The 18,130-nt window shown below is 40.1% G+C and overlaps 1 protein-coding gene across 4 annotated transcripts in view; it reads right to left on the bottom strand.

Annotated features, from left to right (window-relative positions):
- ASCC3 (activating signal cointegrator 1 complex subunit 3) overlaps positions 1-18,130 on the bottom strand; it is a 285,280-nt gene that overhangs the window by 4,857 nt on the left and 262,293 nt on the right. For all 4 annotated transcript variants that reach the window (XM_073220915.1, XM_073220914.1, XM_073220916.1 and 1 more), the window contains 2 exons: positions 3,319-3,470; positions 1,491-1,638 (listed from right to left, as the gene is read on the bottom strand). In XM_073220915.1, coding sequence (XP_073077016.1) covers positions 1,491-1,638; positions 3,319-3,470 — 300 coding nt within the window. The remainder of the gene's footprint in view (positions 1-1,490; positions 1,639-3,318; positions 3,471-18,130) is intronic.

Genomic DNA, 18,130 nt, shown 5'->3' with positions numbered 1-18,130 from the left:
TTAATCTTCATCTATTGAATCAGGCTACAGCACTGCCATGCATACAATTATTTAATTAGCAGCCAAATCCTCTGCCAGTCAGCAGCCGTTCCAGGCATACTGATGGGGTAGAAGATGCAAATCTCACAGTCGTACTGCTTTTTCTCATTACTACTGCAATTAGCACTTAAATTGATGCTTTAAACATACTAATTTCTGGAATAATTCAGGATTTGTATGTTACCTGGGATCGCCTCACTGCAGAGCCGACACCAGATTGCTCTGCAAATTGAAGCACTTTTGAGCCAAATAACCATCATCATATCAGACTGAGCCAATTTGCATTTGGTTTTAAAGATAACAGAACGGCAATTTATGCAAATAAATTAAGTAAGTTTACTTCAGAGTTCTCCCTGAACTAATTATAACAATGTTCTAATTTTTCATCACATCTAAAACTTGGCTTGAAATCAATGTATGTTGCGTTAGAAATCTGTTGTTGCTAACAGAAGCCTTGTTTTGATTTAAATATATTGTTTTTATTCATAATTTCGATGGTAATTTAGCTAGAAAGGTAGGCACTTATTATGAATATTTAAAAAGTGTTTGGTGCCAATTTTGGGTCAACCAGAAATTGAACAATCAGACTTCAGTGCCTGTTATACTTTTCCTAAGCCTTGCTCAAAAATAAGCTGCACTGGGAAAAAAAAATTGACATGGTTTAGAAGTTTCTTCATTTCAATATCTGCATTTGCATATCAATATATTAATTATGTTATAAATCCTGAATGTTTACTTTGACATGTTTAAGATATAACTGCTTAAGATTTAAAAGTCTAGATATTGCAGCAGATATTTCTGGTATCACTGATTCATTCTTTCAGCTTTCCCACGGAGGGTCTGGAGATGACCTATGCTGTCTCTCACCCTGTGGATTTAGTTTTCTATCTAAGTTATATGGCATACAAGTAAGATCTTGTTTATTTGAAGGAATACTTAAGCATCTAGAAAGACAAAGTGATTACAATAAGGGAGGGGGCATACAAGAGTAACTGACGGAGAGGATGAAAATACACCCAAATGGAAAAAAGAGAAAACCTTGGAAGAGAAAACCTAGGAGGTTTCCTACCCTGAAGAAAGGGATGCGAAGCGGGCCTAGGCAGCCTAGGAAGGGCAGGCTGTAGCGGCCTCCTTCTGCAGCCAGCTCAGCTGAATTACGCTGAAACCACTTCTAATAATGCCAGTGCAACTGCTAAATATTGCTTCTTCCATTATTTTTAATATCACTACTGAGTTCTTATTCTCTATCAGGAATTGTATACAACAGTTAACATAATAACATCCTGTTTAATTTTCTCAAGAACTTCGCGTGCAGGTCTGAGGTTTTCATGGTCAAGATCATGGTTGGTGAGTGGCCAACAGAACGGAAAGCCAGGTGACACCGAAAGCCACACTCTTGGTGTGACTTCCCAGAGTAAGGGAGCTTTGGGGCATGGAGGCGATCGCTTTACCTGCTTCATTTTTGCAGCTGGTAGCTCGTTTTCTAACATGGAGCTGAATACATGGTCTTCCCCTCCGCAGGCATGGACCAGTTCAGGGAGGCACTCGAGGAAGCCACGGCAGCCAGCACGCGGGCCCTTGATGCCCGAGCTCCACTTCCTAAGGAAAAATGTCAACACCAACCAAACAATTCTTTCAAAGCACAAATGAGAACTGCTGAAAACGAGGGTTTCTCTAATTAGAACATTAAAAAAAATTAAGATTACCATTTACTTAGAGGGCATTATTAAGTTTAGAGGCCATTACTAGCCAGTATTCTCTACGATATCAATCCAAGACAGTATCACTTTTAAGACATAAAAGGGTGTTGACATGTGAGCTCAGAGAGCACTTAGGGTTCCGCAGACAGGGGTGCCTTCCTACAGGGAGGCAGTACGGGGCACGGACACTTCCATATGGATAAGGCACCACAATGGAGCCTTGAGATGTTTTTCATGGGTGCAGGGAATGCCTCTAATATGATCACAGGAATAAAGTTCTCATTGTAAGTTGCTGGGAACATACAACGAATAGTACATTTTGGGAATCTCTGAGAGTTATAGCATAAATGGTGCCAGATCCCTGGGAATGTAGTGAACCTGAATCTTACCCTTTGTTTCCTGTTTATACAGCAAAAGAAAAATGTAATAGAAATTGCACAGCAATTTTCAGGGTGGCAGCAAAGAATGGGATCAATCTCCCAGGCCCCACACAACTTCCCTAACAGCCCTGCAGGCTGTGCCGGGATTGAGCCCTTATGTGCCTGCTTTGCTGCTGAAACCCAGCTCCCACGGCCTTTGGTGCCACGTTGGAAGGGTCCCTGAAACTGAGCTGCAGACACAGGTGGTATCTGCTTTTCCTCTCGTGCCACCTGCTGCTGGCGTGGCTCACTGTCTGAGTGTAGCTTTTAGTTCCACGGACGTCCCATGGTCGGGACTCAAGCACCATGAAAATAACTGTCCTGGATCTGAGGACACTTGCGCCAAACTGCAGGACTATCCTGAGGTGGCCCAGTGTGTGTCTCAGGTTGTGGCTGGATCTGCATCGAGATGCCTCAAGGGACTGCCACTCCTAGTGCAGCTGCCAAGAGGCAGAGGGGGCATGATGGCAACCTGCAGCCAGGCCGCACTGCTTGGCTACGGGGCCTTGACCCAGCACTCTGGCTGCCAAGGGCCTCTCGACTGGTGTGCGGCACTGGTGCGGAAGGAACGTTTAGATTTAAACACTGCCAACCTTGTCTATAATATGTACTGTTCTTTTCCTTGCTGAAATATTTGCAGGCTTGTACACCAGACCTAAGAGTTAAATGATTTGTTGCTAAGATAAACTCTCCTTTTAAGTACAGGTGGTATCTTGAGCCACCAGAATATACAGCTATCCAGTTTTGGACATCAGGTGGGTGCACAATCTACCTTTGACCATGGATTTCAGATCCCTCAAATCTTTTGTGCAATAATAAATTGGTAATTTAGATCACAAATCATTTTAGTAACATCTTTTAAAATGAAGGCTGATATAGGAAAGGACTAAACACAGTTAAAATAGAAATGTATTCAATGTTGCAAATGAAAAGCAATTTAATAGAAGGTTAAAATGAACTGTGGTTTCAGCTTGGGACAGATAATCAAATCCCAAGTGAGAATGCTGCATCACCGGGGCGCTTCTCCTTCTGGGAGACTGGCACGTTCCTGTGAAGGGCCAATACTCCGGGCACACTGTGAAATTCAAGTCACTGCACATGTAAAGAAAATATTTTTTGAAATAAAAAAACCTGATTACATTGAGAATTAGAACAGCTACCTGAAAACGTGCAGATGGTGAGGTTCTATGTTGGGGACTGTAAGAAGGGAGGAGTCTTTTAGCCACCGGCCCTGGATCACCATCTGAACCAGGTTGGTTATATTGAGGGCGGTCACCAGCCAGCCCTGGTTCGCAGCCACGTCCAGCATTGCCTGAGCAGGGAAAATGCACACGTTACAAGAAGACCACGGTACATGCCCTCCCAAGTGGGGCTCTGGCACTGGCCTTCACAGAAAACAAACAAGGAAAACAAGGATTACATCTCTAAATTACCATTAATCAAAATAGAAAATAAACTAGTTGGATTGGAGGAAACAAACCGGATCTCTCATGCTATTTATTGCCCATTACTTCCTACAAAGGGCCAGATATTTAGCTTTTTAAATGGCAGCAAATGTAGCCAGGTGACCCTGGTACCCAGTAATAAAACAAAAATAACTCAGTGTCCTTCGAGAGCAAATACCTATGAAATTCACTGTATCAAGAGCATCAGCAGCTGCAGAGTCAATCTCAGGCCGTGTTCTTCCAAATTTAAAAATCAATAATGGTAAGATGATACGAGATATTTTTTGCCAAAAATGTATTTTCCCCAAAGAGCAGGCTAAAGACAGAGGCCTGGTTTGCAGTGACAGCAATGCAGCACACATTTATAAAGGGGCAACTGCCAGTGGTACATGTGGGAAGATGAGAAGCTGTTCATATTAGTCTATACATTTAATCTAATGTTTTATGGACAAACAAATGGCTGCATTTGCTTAAGGCAAAACTAAACAGTGAAATCTTATTTAAACAAAGGAGAAGTTTACACAGGCAAAGCTATTTCAATTAAATTAGATTCAGGAGAATGTTGACTTGAAGACACATAAGTTAGTATCATGATCTGAGGCCGTTACTTTACACAGTTTTAGGAGTACACTCTTGTTTTGGGAAATGAAGAGATAAGGGTAAGATAAACTAGATGTGCCTAATAAATGCTTAAAATAATATTTTAATAATAAAGATCTCACCGACAGCAAAATATTTATGAAATGTACAAAGTCTATTAGTACATTTTTAGAAATAATTTTTAAGGTATATTATGCTAGTAAAATTAATTTGCCGTACTACTTAGTATTACTGAGGTAGACAATTTTCCTTCTAAGTTTTGATTTTACTGTTCTGTATTCTCTAATGTACAAAAAATAATATGGGTTAAAAAGAACATCTGGCTAAACCAATCTGTGGTCTTTTTTATACGCATTACAAGGAAATGGATCGACTTTTTTGGATAGCATGGTTAATGTGAGGGAGTGGCCACTTGGTCTTTAGCACCCATGAGTCTACTAATTATACATCAATAAGCCTGAATATTAATACAACAGATATAGTTATCTAGGTGTATATGAGTCTGTATGTATATAAATGTGTATACATGTATGAATATACATGTTTGTAAATCTAGGGAAAATCTACTTCCATTCTTCCTGTTCTCTGCACAGCTGATTAAAACACTGCCTTTCTTTGAAGTAAACAACACGAGCAGGTCATGATGAACAATAACTATTCAGGAAACATTTTGTTTTGTGAAAGAATATCGGTAAAAATCCAATTACAATGATTATAACAACATTCTGCCTAAGTTACTGCATGTCAGCCAAAGGCAGACCAAAAAAAAGAAAAAACAGCCATTTGTTCCCAAGTCACAACCCTTGAGTTCTGCAAGGGAAAAGGACGAAAAGAAATGAGTAACCACCCCACTGCAGCGTCACGACGATGTTAGAAGTTGTAATGTGGAGTAACTACGGCGATTTTACTTGATTTTGCATTACAACTTGACTGGAAATAAATTCCAGACCAAAAGCTCACATATGAGAAGAGTGGGACGGATGGACCATATGTTTTTAACTTTGAAGTTTTCATGATGAAGTTGAAAGATTTCATAGAATTTATGGGAGTTCCCAACAATGTTTCATTGCATGATCCAGATGTGAAAATGTAAAAAATCATGCCAAGTGATTGCTTACATGAAGTCAATGAAAAGCTATGTCATGAATCGAAAACTATCATTTCTCTTGCTTTCATTTAGAGAAAGGGCAGGTAGGGAGATTAAGAATCTGGGATGATGAAGGGTTTTGTCATTACCTGAGGGTGGACAACCAAACCTGCTACATGTCTCTGCTCAGTCACTCCCTGGTTGATCCCGTGGTCTCTGGCCCTGACTGCCACTCCCCGACCCCCGGCCTTACGCAGACTGTCATCAACTCTCACCTGGATTATAAATACTGCTTCTCATTCTCACCTAATTTTTCTTCAATCCGTATTTTATATTGTTACCTAAGTGAATTTTTACTGTCATTCCTCTGCTAAAATTTCTTCAAGGGCTTCATACCGTCTAGAGGACAAAAGCTGACACTCACGGCCGACAGTCCACACTCGGTTCTTATCCGGTCCTGGACTCTGAGGTCAGCACACCTGCCTTGCCCTTACCGCGCGCTCTTTACAAATACTGCTCCCTCCACCTCGTCCACCTGGGAAATTCCTAGCCACTCTCGAAAATGCCCAACTGCTGCTTCTTACTGTGAAGTCTCCCTGATTCTTCCGCATGGATTTTAGGTGTTTTTTCCCTATGTGCCTGCTGCTCTTGACACGTGCCGCCAGTATTCTATTGTGGTTCTTTGTTTACACATCTGCCCTTTAGACTAGGGACTCTTTGGCGACCAGAAACTGGAAGTATTCTTTGCAACTCTAGCCCTAGTGGAGGGCACGCAAGAAACATTTTGTTTTGTGCAAGAATATTGGTAAAAAGCCAATTACAATGATTATAACAACACTCTGCCTGAGTTACTGCATGCCAGCCAAAGGGCAGTGCGGTGTAGGGAACACATTACAGTTCTGACATCAAACAGACATCGTGCTTAATCCTACTTTTGTCCTACTTATTATGGGTAAATTTGGGGAAATCATGTAACCCAACTCTGCTACACTTCTCATTTAGAGAAGGGGGATTATACCTCCTTATAGGGGGTGCTCAGGGCAATGTACTATGTAAGGTATCTAACAGACTGCCTGGAACACAGATCTCAACGAACAGGTGCCTGTTTCTAAAGCTTTTCTATGATAAGATGAACAACTAAACAATCCATTCTAACAGGGATTTCTTTTGGGTCTGTTGGTATGCATTTCTGCACTGAGCGGTGCAGGACTTCATGAGCAGATGCATGGAGTGGGCAGAACGGTTCATCAGGAGACGTGTGCAATTACAAGACCACTGGGGACAAGGCCTAAGGCCGCCCCTGAAGCTCAGGCCAGACTGGATGATGAGAGCTTGGTTCTCGGTCTGAGTGGACAAGCCCACGTTACTGGTCAGATGTACATACTAAAAGGGGCTGAGCCCAAGGGGCAGTCCAGGTAAATGGGCTTGAGGGTTCTGGTAGCTGGTACTGACATATTTATTTATAGGTGATGAGTTTGCTTTGGAACACTTTTTAATTGAGATGCCACTGCCAGGTGACAAGTCCAGGTAAAAGTGAGCTTGAGAGAAGGTATGGGCTAGGGTCGTGGGCTCAGAAATCCTGGGCACAAACTGGGCAGCCACAACAGTTGCAATGCGCAGCTCTCAAGCAGAGGCGAGGATATCAGAGAGGTTACCTGGAGATGAGATCTGGAAGGGCAGGAGAGGATAAATGGGGGAGGGCCCCTAAGGTATTCTCAAGGGCACTACTGACATAGTCATGGTTAGAATGATTGTTTATTAAGCATGGCTTCTCTGTAAAATAATCTGATAATCACTTTCAGTAAGTTACTGAATTGAAACCCATTTTATAAATGAAGACACTGTAGCTCAGAGAGGTAAAGAAACATGCCCAAGGCTACATAGCCCTGGTAAATGGGTACAGCTGGGACACAAATGATCAGAAGCTCGACTCCACAGTGCTTGCTTTTAACTGGTACGGTATACTGTCTGTAAAGTTCAAGATACCAGGAAGGTATGTGGAATTCCAATGGGAGCCATATTAGAGTAGAAGATTCTACGGTGAACATATACACAAGATAAAGTGGGACTTTGGAAGGTTTTGTGACATGACAATAAGTTTGGATGAAGTGTGAAAAGATATATATAGTTCATGAACACTTGATACAGGTTTGGAGATGGTGTGGTATTAGTAGAGAGAGACTTCGCCTGAAAGGAGTCTGTGCCTTTGAATTAACTGTAAGAACACCAATAAAATGCAAACATACTCATACTATTTTATTATTGTTTTCATAAAGTTCACTTTCTCTCTTTCCAGGTGGATAAGTAGTATCCTTGAAATGAGGGTGAGAAAAACCTACATTAATAAAAAAAAAGCAGTATATACTAAGCACAGAATAAGCTGCACAGAGAAAAGACCCTCTTGGGATTACAGGAAGGTGAGGTGGGCAACACCTCAGAGCAAAGAGAAGCTTCCACTGGCCAGCGCAGACCTCACACACACAGTCACTGGAGAGGGAGAAGCTCCGCGGTGAAGACCGGGAGACCGAGAGGGGCTCCTTCATCTCTGGAGGACGCGTCTCTTGCTGGGGAAAAGGACTGTCAAGGAGCATGAAAAGGTCTGCAGAAAGTACCGGGGGAATTCATGACGTGAATGAAAACTGGAGCAGCAGTGAGTTCCAACAGCATGACTGTGAGACAATTAGTACAGAACTCAGTAGAGACGATTAGCAGTGTTCCGTGACGGTTTCCAGCTACAATGAGTCTGATTGATTTGGCTATAAAAGAGAAGGCTGACAATTCCCCAGGAAGGTGAGATTTTAGGTTACATTTCAGTGACTTGTTGAAACGGCCCGCGCTAGGGCCCGCTGTTGAGGGTGGCAGGTGAAGTCCTAGGGGACGGAGGACTGAACTGATGATCAGGAAGAGATTCCAGGTCTAAGAGTGACAGAAATGTCCAGTCATGCCGACTGGTAAAGATGCTACGGTCAAGAAGAGACTCAGAGGTGTGACCACGGGTGTGGTGGCTAAAGTGGCTTGGATACAGTAATTATTAGAGGGGAGGAGTCTGGGATGCAGGCAATCACGACGTGGAAAAGGTCATCTGTTGAAGCCACCGTGTAACTGGAAGAGCTGGGAGGAAGCTGAAGACTATGAGACGGTGTTTGATGATGGTGGGAAATTGGTATAGTTTGGAACATAGTTTGGGAAAAAAAATCTCGGACATTGAAAATAAAACATAACCTGGAGAAAAGCAGCAGAAATCTGAGAAGAGGTGGTTTGAGAGACCTGAGGAGGCAGACTTTATTACTGCAGAAATGAGAAAAATTAGGCAGCTCAGGAATTTCAGAGGGAATGCAGAAAAGAGGTGGTGTGTGTGTGTCTGCCTGTTTGACTGACATGCGAGGGAGCGAAGGAGAGAGGAAGGACGGAGAGATGCATGAGGGCAGAGGGAGGCAGAAGACAAGGAGAGGCTACCCATCCCGTGCACACCCCAGACCTCATCCTCCCGTGAAGGTCAAGAACTTGTGAAGCACTTGGCTTTATCCACAGGAAAAACAACAAGAACAGCCATGCAAAACAACCCACTTCTCACCGTCACAACAAAAAAACCAGAATTTAGGAAATGGACACTTTCTGGAAGGAAATATTTTAGGCCATAAGCGTTCTGAAGCCAAAGGGTCTGCTCTATGACCTGAATACACTTGACGTCCTCAAGATTTATTCTGAATCAATTTCAGAAATTTGCTTAGCATATCAAGCTTGGTCTTAGCATTTAGATTCAAACCCATTTTCATAGTGGTGTTCTATTTCTGTAAAGGACAGATTTACCCAGATCTAAAGATATTTTTCTTCTTATTTCCTGCTATTGGAGATGATACTTAAAAATGCAAGTAAAATCGATGTATTTTATCTGAAATAAAATTTCACTCAGTTATTGTGAAAAGCCCCAAACACTGAATTAGAAAGTCAAAGTGCACACACAGCATGCATATGTGGTGCAAGCAAGTATTTGTATAGCAGTTCATGGGCTCCAAAACACTTTTGTAAATAGTTCTGATTTAATCCTCACCAGTACCAAATACAAGGCAGGCATCAGCAATATCCCCTTTCAAAGACAGGGAAACAGAAGCTCACAGAAGTGCAGTGACTGTGTAATTATACTAATAAAACATCAAGTTAAGACTTGGTCTTCGTTCTCCACTTCCGTATCTGTGCTCACTACACTACATTCCACACTACTTCTGAATGTTTGACAAGCCATTTCAAGAGGGATTTAAAGTGGTTTGCATCTGTCCTTTTTTCCCTCTATTACAGAGGAAGACAAACTCTAGACAAAATTATACATTTAACTGATTATTGTCTCTGAACAAATTTCATCAGCATGATTTTTGAAAACCTAAAATCTAAAAATTAATTTTAATTCATCATTTGGCTATAGTGACATCTTAACTATTTGATATCTGGGCATTAAATATCTTTTGAAACTCAACTGAATTCTGCATTTAAATCATCCGAGGGAATATAGGAACGCTGCGTACCGTAGCCAAATTAAGGCAACTTCATTGAAAGAAGAGAATCACTGACTTAGGCCACTTAAAGAAAAACTGTCATTCGATGTACAAGAGGAATGTTCAGATGGATAAGAAGATGTAGGTCTGAGGTCCATTACTAAAAATTTTCTAAGCCTCAGTTTTAAAATTCTGTGAATTTAGGCCTACGTGGCGTCAAGACTGTGGCTGTGGGGGTACAGGTGGGGCGGGCCGGCGATGCTCCAGCCCTTCTACCCACTCTTAGCATCTGATGACTCGAACCCTCTTTTCTTCCTCCCTTCATCCTTTCTCCTCTCCAAGGAACCATCTCCCCTTTTCCTCACATCTCTCACAGTCATCCTAATGTACCTAGGGATAGTGCAGAGACTGGAACAACTAGATGAAAATAAGAAAATGACAAAAGGTTGAAGTGGGTAGGTAATGTGCTACATCTTTTCAAATTAAATGGCATAAAGATAATATGCTGTCAGAGTTTAAGAGAAAGATTAACTTATTTAGGATGAAAAAAATAATTTCACCGATTTATAAAAACCAAGTTGTTATTTATGGACTGTGATGAGACTGCAAAATACAATGGAAAGAGTGTCAAAAACAATGTAAGTCTGAGAAACTCACAGCCAGGAGAAGCTTAAGGAGACACGGCAACTAAATGCAGTGTGGTATCTTGACATTAACTAAAGAATTCCAGGGAAGTTTAAACATTAGTTAATAATAGTGCATCAATATTGGCCCATTAATTGTGACAAATGTACCATATTAACGTAAGACTCTAATCACAGAGAAAAATTGGGTGTGGTACATTATAGGAATTCTCTGCACGATTTCTGCAACTGTGTCGTAAGTCTAAAACTATTATAAAGTTTATTTTTAGAGGAAACTATGGCAATTCATCCAAGATAGCTTGTCAAAACATTAGCTGTTAGACATCTGCTGGAAAATGCACTATTTAGCTCAAGAGCTCCTAGAAGTTTTACAATGATGGGAAAACCTGACAAAAAGCTTTCCTGACAGGAAGGAGCTCTCTTCAGGCGCAGGTCAGTTCCCAGTAAGGATGCAATATTTTGTCAATAATTAAAATGCTGTAAGTACATTTATAAGACTCTGTTTCAATAGCAACAGTTGCTCATCCTAACTTTCTCCTGAACTTTTACCCCCAGAAGGTCAGCATTCAGGAAGCTCAGCTGCTGTCTAACCAACTTAATTAATCAAAGAGTCATTTCCGAGCTGTAACTATGAGTAAAAGCGCTTCAAGTGTGCTAGCAAGCCTGCAAGTTAATCAAAATGCTAATGCACTACAAATTAAAGTTGTGATTAACATTTCACAGTAGCTGCTTAAGTGACTTGATCACACAAATGGGTTAAGCATTACTCATTTCCTCCAGCCCCACCCGGGAAAAGGGCTATTATGTGGGTATGAGGAGAGGAGCTGGGGGTAGAGGGATCCTGCATGTGGCATCGTATCATCAGTAAACCACCCCCAAATTGTCATACAAAAGCTTACAGGTAGAGTCACCCAGGGGGAAATAGCCTTCCAAATTACATTACAGTCCTTGAAGGGAGATTGCCTGGAAATCCACAAGAGTAAGTAAAGGTGTTTAACACCTCAAAATCCACACATTTGTGTTGGTTTTGGAAATGTTAAATGCATCAGCTCTGTGTTGCTTCTGGAATGGGGAATGGTGCTCATTGTAGGTGGTATTTGGGGTGTTCTGCTGTGGAATTTAAACGTAGCTTTGATATAGTAAAATAACTGCTAACGGGATGAAGATTTTGCACTCATAGTGTGAATCTTTGCATTTGGAAGAACAATCACTCAGGATTAAGTGCACTTATAATTATTTGTTTTTAGACAGACATCCATTAATAAAGCTTCGTCAGGCTTCTGGCGAGATATGAGCCCCTGGCTATCAGGAAAGCAGCCTGAATGAGACTCCCTTGTCTCTATGAATTTGATAAGGTCACAATAATGTTTACAACAAACAGACTGCATTTGTTGGTAGACAATTCAGATTTGGCAGATAATCTTAGAAACATTGTGAGAAGCCATACACAATAAATCCCCCCTTTCAATCCTCTGCTAAGAAAGAACTATAAAGGAAAATGGGAAATGTTTATTCACCCCATTCACTCATGATATACTGAGATCCACTATGTGCCAAGAATTATGCCCAAGTCACCTTGCCAGTGACATGATAAATAGTTACTGACAGGTTCCAGCAGACCTTGGATGACAAAAAAATCCTCCAAATGTATGCTCATACTATGAATATTCCTTGAAATATACCCACAAAACATATATATATTTAAAACTTAATAGTGTATTCTTCATTTCGGGGTCCTCCAAAGACTTGAGTTGCAGCAATTCACTCTAAATTGTAGATTGCTAAATGTGTATAATCCATTTTTGGAAGTCTAAGAGTTATTTACTTATATTCTGCCCATCTTTTCCTCAAAATGATTTGAGGAAGCTTTCTGAAGCCTATTGTGCCGTACTGTCCACATGAGGGTTATCTTTTCATTTGGTCTAATTATAAGCATTTAAAAAATGTGAAAGGATTCTAATAAGAATATACAGAAGAGCTGATCTACCATTTGCTATAAAAACATTTCTTACAAGTATTGGATTAAGGATTTGACCAAGCACTACTTTTGTTAAGCTCCACAATACCTGGACTGTTTTCACTGCTAACTGTATTTGACTCTATGATTCTAAAAGTTGTTCATTTAATTGACATGGACGTTCCTCAATCCACTGACAATCCACTGAGCCTGCGCGTGGTCCACCCACAGGTAAATACTCCTCAAAGGTTACATTAGCCCTGCTTCAAGGCAGTTCTATCTTGGGGTATCATCAAACATTTTTATGCTTTTTAATATACTACAAATGGGAACCATTTGTTAACGGAAAATACAGACCCAGCTATAGTCACTGTATTTTCTTAGTTAAAAGAATTAGGTCAATGAAAAATATTCATATCAATGTATCTTCTTTGTTTTCTTTATCCTGTTCCTTCCTATTTCAGACTGTAGTATGTGCATACATACCTAACTTATGTTTATCAATTAAAATGCTTTTAAAAATAGATTGAAGATACAATGTGTTTTCAGAAAAGCTGTGGGTCATAGAAAAAATACAATATTGGTTATTTGACATGTAATACACTTTAAGTTTATCAGAGATTTATTATAGAGATAAAGAGGCCAAATTATGGTTTTGAAGTTTGGGGTAAAGAACAACCCCACCAATAAACATTTAAGATTTATTTTTACGAATTTCAGAAGGTTCTTTGAATGCAGGAAAGTATACCACTTTTTTCTCTTTTTTCTCTACTTATGCAGCTTATTGAAGTTATTTTTTGACCAGCACCTTTTATGACAATTAAAGCCTATCAGAACATGTTAACATTAATTTGAGTGGCATATGAGCTACATATTATCTCATGTGTGAAAGAGAAGGCTGGAAACTTCATAGCTCAAAACACCTTGGACACTGAAGGTAACAGTGTAAAATGACAGCTTCTGTGGTGAAGTTATGTAAGAATTAAAATTTACCCACCCGGACGTAGCTCCTTAAATGTCTCCCTTTCAGGCCCTGAATCACCTAGATGATTACCAAGACAGGTCCCCTGGTTCACCCTTCTCAACGTCCATTAGGGCAGCAGGACATGAACTTGATTTGTATAAATACATGCCTTGTTATGCAGGATATATGACTTTACACTCATTTTGTCGTAGTGGCCATATGTTATCTATTACAGGGCTATCTTAGAGTTATGGTGGCCTTCCTCCTCCCCCCTGTGGTTGTATGAGCAATCTGCTCTTTCTTCTTTATTTCCAATTATTGTAGTTTTAGGGAGAAGGACAGAGAAGTGAGGTTAATTCAATGGTCCATCTAGCATAATATAAAAACCTTGAGAAGGATCATAAGCAGTTGATACAAAAAGGTAAACAGCATATCAACGGACACTGTAGAGTGCTATCATAAAGCAATTACAAGTATCAATCATATTAACAAGCTCCTCTTAGAAACTGGTTAAGGTAACTGTAGGCACACTGTTGAAAAGGGAACTAGAGTACTTAAAGAGAGGTGATGTGAGTAGGCACTGAAACAGAGGTAGCCATTAAGAAATATTATTCATGGTCTAGTGGGGATTCTTGGTTTAAAAAGAAGTGGAAATTCCTGTGATGTTCCTGATTTTAAGACAAATTCTGACTAGACGATGGGAACAATTTTTAAATCATCTTTACAGGACAAAAGGAACCCAGGGAGATACAGTTCTATTATAAATCCAGCTTATGCTGAAAGCTTTTGTTCTTTCTGATGTGATCTTGGGAAAATTACTTAGTATTCATCTGTAAAATGAGGATAATTCTATCACTTCTTCGGACTATTGTAACAAATGAGCCCACGCAAAGCAAGCAGGACAGAGCCCGATAACCAAGCAAGCCCATAACAAACGTTCACCACCATCACTGGCGATGATGGCAGCCTTACGGGCTTCATGGAGGAGTAATTTTTTTGTATGAGGTGCAGGGATACTGTGCAGTTCTTCAAATATTCTGGTAGAAGTTGGTATTTAACATACATTAATTCCAACTTAAATTAAGAAGCGCAAGTCTCCAGAGATCTTTCTAATCAACCTACCCTGTCACACTTCTTTGCGTACGTGCGTGTTCTCCTTCATGGGACGATAGCATTAGCCTGTAGTCTTTAAGCGCCCTGCTGCTGAAGTCCTTCAGGTTGCAGGTGACATCACATCACATCACATGAGCTGAAGGGTACATCTGGCCTCTACTATATTTGAAAGAAACTCTCCCAAATGAACCCAGCAAACTGACAGCACAAGTACACTTTGCAGCACACAGCCCTCTGGCTCTTAGCTCACTAAGTCAGCTCCTTGAACCATGGTTTCCCCTTTTCCACTAAACTTCTAAAAGCATTCAATTACTGGGAAGTTTTGCTGTAAATACAATGCAGGAGGTAGTGGGAGGGACTAAGATATAAACCTGTATCTTTATGCTATTTGGCTAAGTCTTATATTTAGGTATTTTTCATTTATTTGAAGATGATTTTAATGTAAACACTTCAGGCATTTCTTAGAGAAGATCAGCAATGCGAGCGCCGGAGTTGGTCCTGACTCACCTTCATCTGTTTTCAGTATGGACCGTCTCAACAAATCACTTTTTTTTTTTCCTTTTAAAGGATGCGATGCTTTTTTATTTAATTGAAGTATCATTGATATACAATCTCATATTGGTTTCAAGCATACAACACAGTGGTTCAACAGTTACTCATATTAAATCCTCATCCCAACCAGTGCGGTTACTGTGTCAAGACAGAAAGATGTTACAGACCGACTGACTATATTCTCCATGTTGTACTACCATCCTTGTGACCGACTTATGACTGAGATTTTTATGCCGCTTTATCCCCCTCATCCTCCCCACCCAACAACCCCAATTCTTCCCCCATGGTAACCCATCAGTCACTTCTGTGTTTATATGTCTAAGGCTATTTTGTTCATTTTGTTTTTATATTCCACAAACACATGAAATTTCATGGTATTTGTCTTTCTCTGCCTGGCTTATATCACTGAGCATAATACCCTCTAGCTCCATCCATGTTACTGCAAATGTCAGGATTTCCTTTTTTTAATATCTGAATAATATTCCATCTTGTATGTCTACCACATCTTGCTTATCCATTCATCTACTGATGGACATTTAGGTTGCTTCTATAACTTGGTTATTGTAAATACTGTTGTGATAAAAAACAAATCACCTTTAACAAAGTTATTTAACTTTCCTTAAGATCAATTTGTCTCTTGATAAAATAGCAGAGAGCTAATCAAAATACCAGACACCACCAGTTCTGGCTTTGCCATCAAATTTGGAACATTTAGACCACTTCAATTTTTGATATTTCTTATTTGTATTTTCCTATAAAAGCTAACAAAGGTTTTTTTTGACATTTAGCACAGAAAGTATGTCACACCATTTACTGCATTTTACAAATATGTTTTACAGTTAATATGATCAAGAAGAGGATTTCAAAGGTGCAAAAAATCAATTCTCAATTTACAAATTACTCAATTTACAAATTAGAAAATTCTAAGCAGATTTAAAAAACTGAGATATGTACAGTGGGTTAGAAATGAAAATGCTAATAACAGTAAAATATTAAAAGGAACCAGGAACAAAAGCTTCAAACCAAAGAAGGAAACAAGTGACCTTGACACACAATTTTAAATAAGTACTAGAAGGGAAGGCAGGCTGCACGGGGCCTTCTGACGTCAAGCCAGGGGGAGCACTAGAATTTCACCTGTGGCTGCAGAACATTTCCCAGGACATGGGCAGTCAAGACTGTAGAGTTTTTTTTAACCTAAATGATGGCTCATATAAAAGGTATGTTTTTTTAAAGGGAACAAAAAAAACTTTAGAGTTAAGTGATTATGATACAGCAAGGAAATAAAAGAACTACTAAGAATGAGGATGTGAAGATAAACCTATATCCTTGAATCCTCAAACTGTTGTTTACTTTATAAGCACTTAGTAATGGCCCACTCTTGTGGTGGTATTTTTACATATACACCAGGGGTTAACTGAGCTGCGGCAGGCCTAACACTGACACAGCAATGGAGCTGAATTTATAGCGAGAGCCAGTGGCACTGGTGCCATACACAGACCACAGGGGCATGCCGATGTCCCACGAGGGCAGTAGTGTGATTTTTAATGAGCCGGCAGGGCTGCAGCTGGAAGACTGTTGGAACCAATGGTTTCTAGGACCGACAACATCCATGTAATCAAATGAGGACAGGGCGCAACAATTACGACTGTCAGTCATGGAAAACTACACTGACTCTTGATTTTCTCCCCATATTTTCTATTGGCAACCCTAATATATTTTTCCTTTTCCTGTCTTGTTTACTGTCTTCACAATCTTATAAAAAAAAGTGCAGGAATGAGAGGATTTAGACTCTGAAACTGGCTGCCATCTCATTACAACTAAGTTTCATGCTAGGTGGCTTCTGAAAAGCCAAGCTGACATATAAGGTGATCATAACTAATGCTTCTAACTCAGAATAAAGGAAAATTACACCAGAATGTCTGATAGCAGGGAACTCATTAAATGAAGTAGGATCTTCATATGAAGGAATATGGTATAGCCATTAGAAATGATGCATGAGAAAAATATTCAATGTCAAAGGATATTCAATGTTATGAATTATCAAGTTAAAAAGATATAAAATAACATGATAAAAATTTGCAAAAGAAAAAAATGAGAGAACAAGTGCATACATGTGTAAATACATGAAGAAAGAGCACCTCTGCCTCTACACACAAGAGAAAACTCTACACAGCCACTGTGCCCCAGTTAGTGAACCTGCTTGTCAAGGAGGGCTTAGTAATTCTAAAACTACACCAGGAGTGTGCTAGGATTGAGGAGATGAGTAAATACGTTTTCATTAATGAGCCAGGTTTCTTACAGGTAGAGAAAGGAGTTATAAACAAAAAAGGGGGAAGACCAAGGGTTTTGTTTAAAACCCTTCGGTGTTTGGAGTTGGATGGATCAGGACGATCTCATGGTTTTAGGAATACAAATGTTTCACACACCCAAACACACACATATAAGTAGATACACACATTGATAGAGATGTCTGTGTGTGCATGCTTATATTTCCTAGCTTTGTCCACTGAGAGGACCTAGAGACAGACACCCAGTTAGTGAGAGTCAACAAGCGCCCGGATTTTAGTCTCTAAATCCATCCCTGAGTGAAAAGAACTGGGGTGCATTTGAAGAAATGGCTGATTCCAGGGCTGGGGCAGGGGAAAGGACAAGATGCCAGAATGCAAGGTGGGGTTAAGAAAACAATGTGGGCATGTCGAGGGGATACCGCGGGCCGCATGGGAGGCTCTACTGGTTGACTGAGACGATCTGAGCAGTGAAGTAAATAAAAATAGCAACGGGTTTTACCCAATAGAATAAAACAAGCACTAATGAGTCTGTACGTACTTACAAATAAGTGAATAAACTAAATAAATAAATGGAGAAGGGAAAGTTTTTCTTTATAGTAGAATTCCAGGGATTATGGAAATAGAAAACCACAATAGTAGTATTTATTTCAAGCAAAAGTCACCAATGGATGCTGAAAATAAGGTAGGAAACTATGATGAGAAACAGGATATTGGTTCGAATCTCAAAGTAGCTCTCCACAAGACACCTATTAACTGCAAAGGAAAAAAAGTAACTTTCAGACACCACCTCAAGCGTACAAAGTTAACATCGCCAGCAACGAGACACACCATG

Source organism: Manis javanica, chromosome 13 (assembly GCF_040802235.1).
Source record: "Manis javanica isolate MJ-LG chromosome 13, MJ_LKY, whole genome shotgun sequence".
Classification (NCBI taxonomy): Eukaryota; Metazoa; Chordata; class Mammalia; order Pholidota; family Manidae; genus Manis; species Manis javanica.
Note: the sequence above shows the minus strand (reverse complement) of the source record. Positions and strands in the feature narration are given on the sequence as shown.